The sequence below is a fragment of the Salvelinus sp. IW2-2015 genome, unplaced genomic scaffold (assembly GCF_002910315.2).
Source record: "Salvelinus sp. IW2-2015 unplaced genomic scaffold, ASM291031v2 Un_scaffold2958, whole genome shotgun sequence".
In the NCBI taxonomy this organism is placed as follows: domain Eukaryota; kingdom Metazoa; phylum Chordata; class Actinopteri; order Salmoniformes; family Salmonidae; genus Salvelinus; species Salvelinus sp. IW2-2015.
In genome coordinates this window covers 138,965-140,230 of record NW_019944253.1, presented here as the reverse complement: position 1 = coordinate 140,230, position 1,266 = coordinate 138,965, and the positions used below count along the sequence as shown (strand labels likewise).

The 1,266-nt window shown below is 45.0% G+C and overlaps 1 protein-coding gene across 1 annotated transcript in view; it reads right to left on the bottom strand.

Moving 5' to 3' along the window:
• LOC112075050 (transient receptor potential cation channel subfamily M member 2-like) overlaps nt 1-1,266 on the bottom strand; it is a gene marked incomplete at its 3' end in the record, with an annotated part of 39,474 nt that overhangs the window by 12,398 nt on the left and 25,810 nt on the right. Inside the window, 2 exon segments of the mRNA XM_070440749.1 lie at nt 457-559; nt 725-952. Of these exon segments, the coding sequence (XP_070296850.1) occupies nt 457-559; nt 725-952 (331 nt within the window).

Below are 1,266 nucleotides of genomic sequence, written 5' to 3'. Positions count from 1 at the left end.
TACTATGAGGTACTCAGCATTAGTAATGTTTCCCTTCTGACTCAGCAGAAAACCTGTTATTCTGAGGTACTCGCATTAGTAATGTTACTCTGTGACTCAGCAGAAGAAACCTGTTATTCTGAGGTACTCAGCATTAGTAATGTTACTCTGTGAATCAGCAGAAGAACCTGTTTATTCTGAGTACTCAGCATTAGTAATGTTCCTTGTGACTCAGCAGAGAACCTGTTATTTTGAGGTACTCAGCATTAGTAATACTCTGTGACTCAGCAGAGACCTGTTTATTCTGAGGTACTCAGCATTAGTAATGTTCTCTACTTCAGCAGAAGAAACTGTTATTCTGAGTACTCAGCATTAGTAATTACCTGTGACTCAGCGAAGAACCTGTATTCGTGGTACTCAGCATTAGTATGTTTCTCGAACCTGTTATTCTGAGAGGCCACAAGGCCTGGTTGTTACCTTTGAGCAGCGCCTGGAGAATGGCCACATCAACATCACCATGGTTGTCTTCACTCATACGGAACACTGTCAGTAGCTGAGGCATCCTGATGATGTCCTGAATCTGGAATAAAGAACTGAAACTCAGCTACAGTATAAAGTATTCACTTTAAGAAGAAGCTCCATGTATTTACTTCCCTTGTGAAACCAGAATGACCACTGCTCTCACGTTTTCTAGAATGTGAGTTCGCAAGATCAGGCTGGTTTAAGGAGGCTATGTATGTGTTACCTTCTTGGTCCATTCTATGATCTTGAGCTCTGTGAAGGAGTCATACTCCGCACCAAAGAACCGCTTCATTAGCTGGTGGATGACAGACAGGGTAACCTTGGTAACAGGGAGACCAGCCACATGGGCGACGACGTCCGCAAGTCTCCCTGACCCCTCCAGGATGACACAGGGGGTCCTGTTCAGCATGGCACCGTAGATGGTCTGAGGTGGGGGTGGGGTGATGCGTGAGAAGAGAGGTCAGGGGTCAGAAGACCATCCAGTCAGAAGAATACGCTGAAGAAACTAAAGGAATGATTCAACTACTGACCTGGTCCCCCATTCATTGCAGAGTGTCCAGGTCATGTCACCCATGTACGAACTGCAACACACAGAACATACACTGGCTTTCCAAAAAAAATACTGGTGTGGAGTGGAGCCTGCATAGTCGTTGCTTAATGACATTTGTAATTCTCTCTCTCTCTCTCTCTCTCTCTCTCTCCTCTCTTCTCTCTCTCTCTCTCTCTCTCTTCGTCTCCTCTCATCCTTGTCTCATACAAAATAAG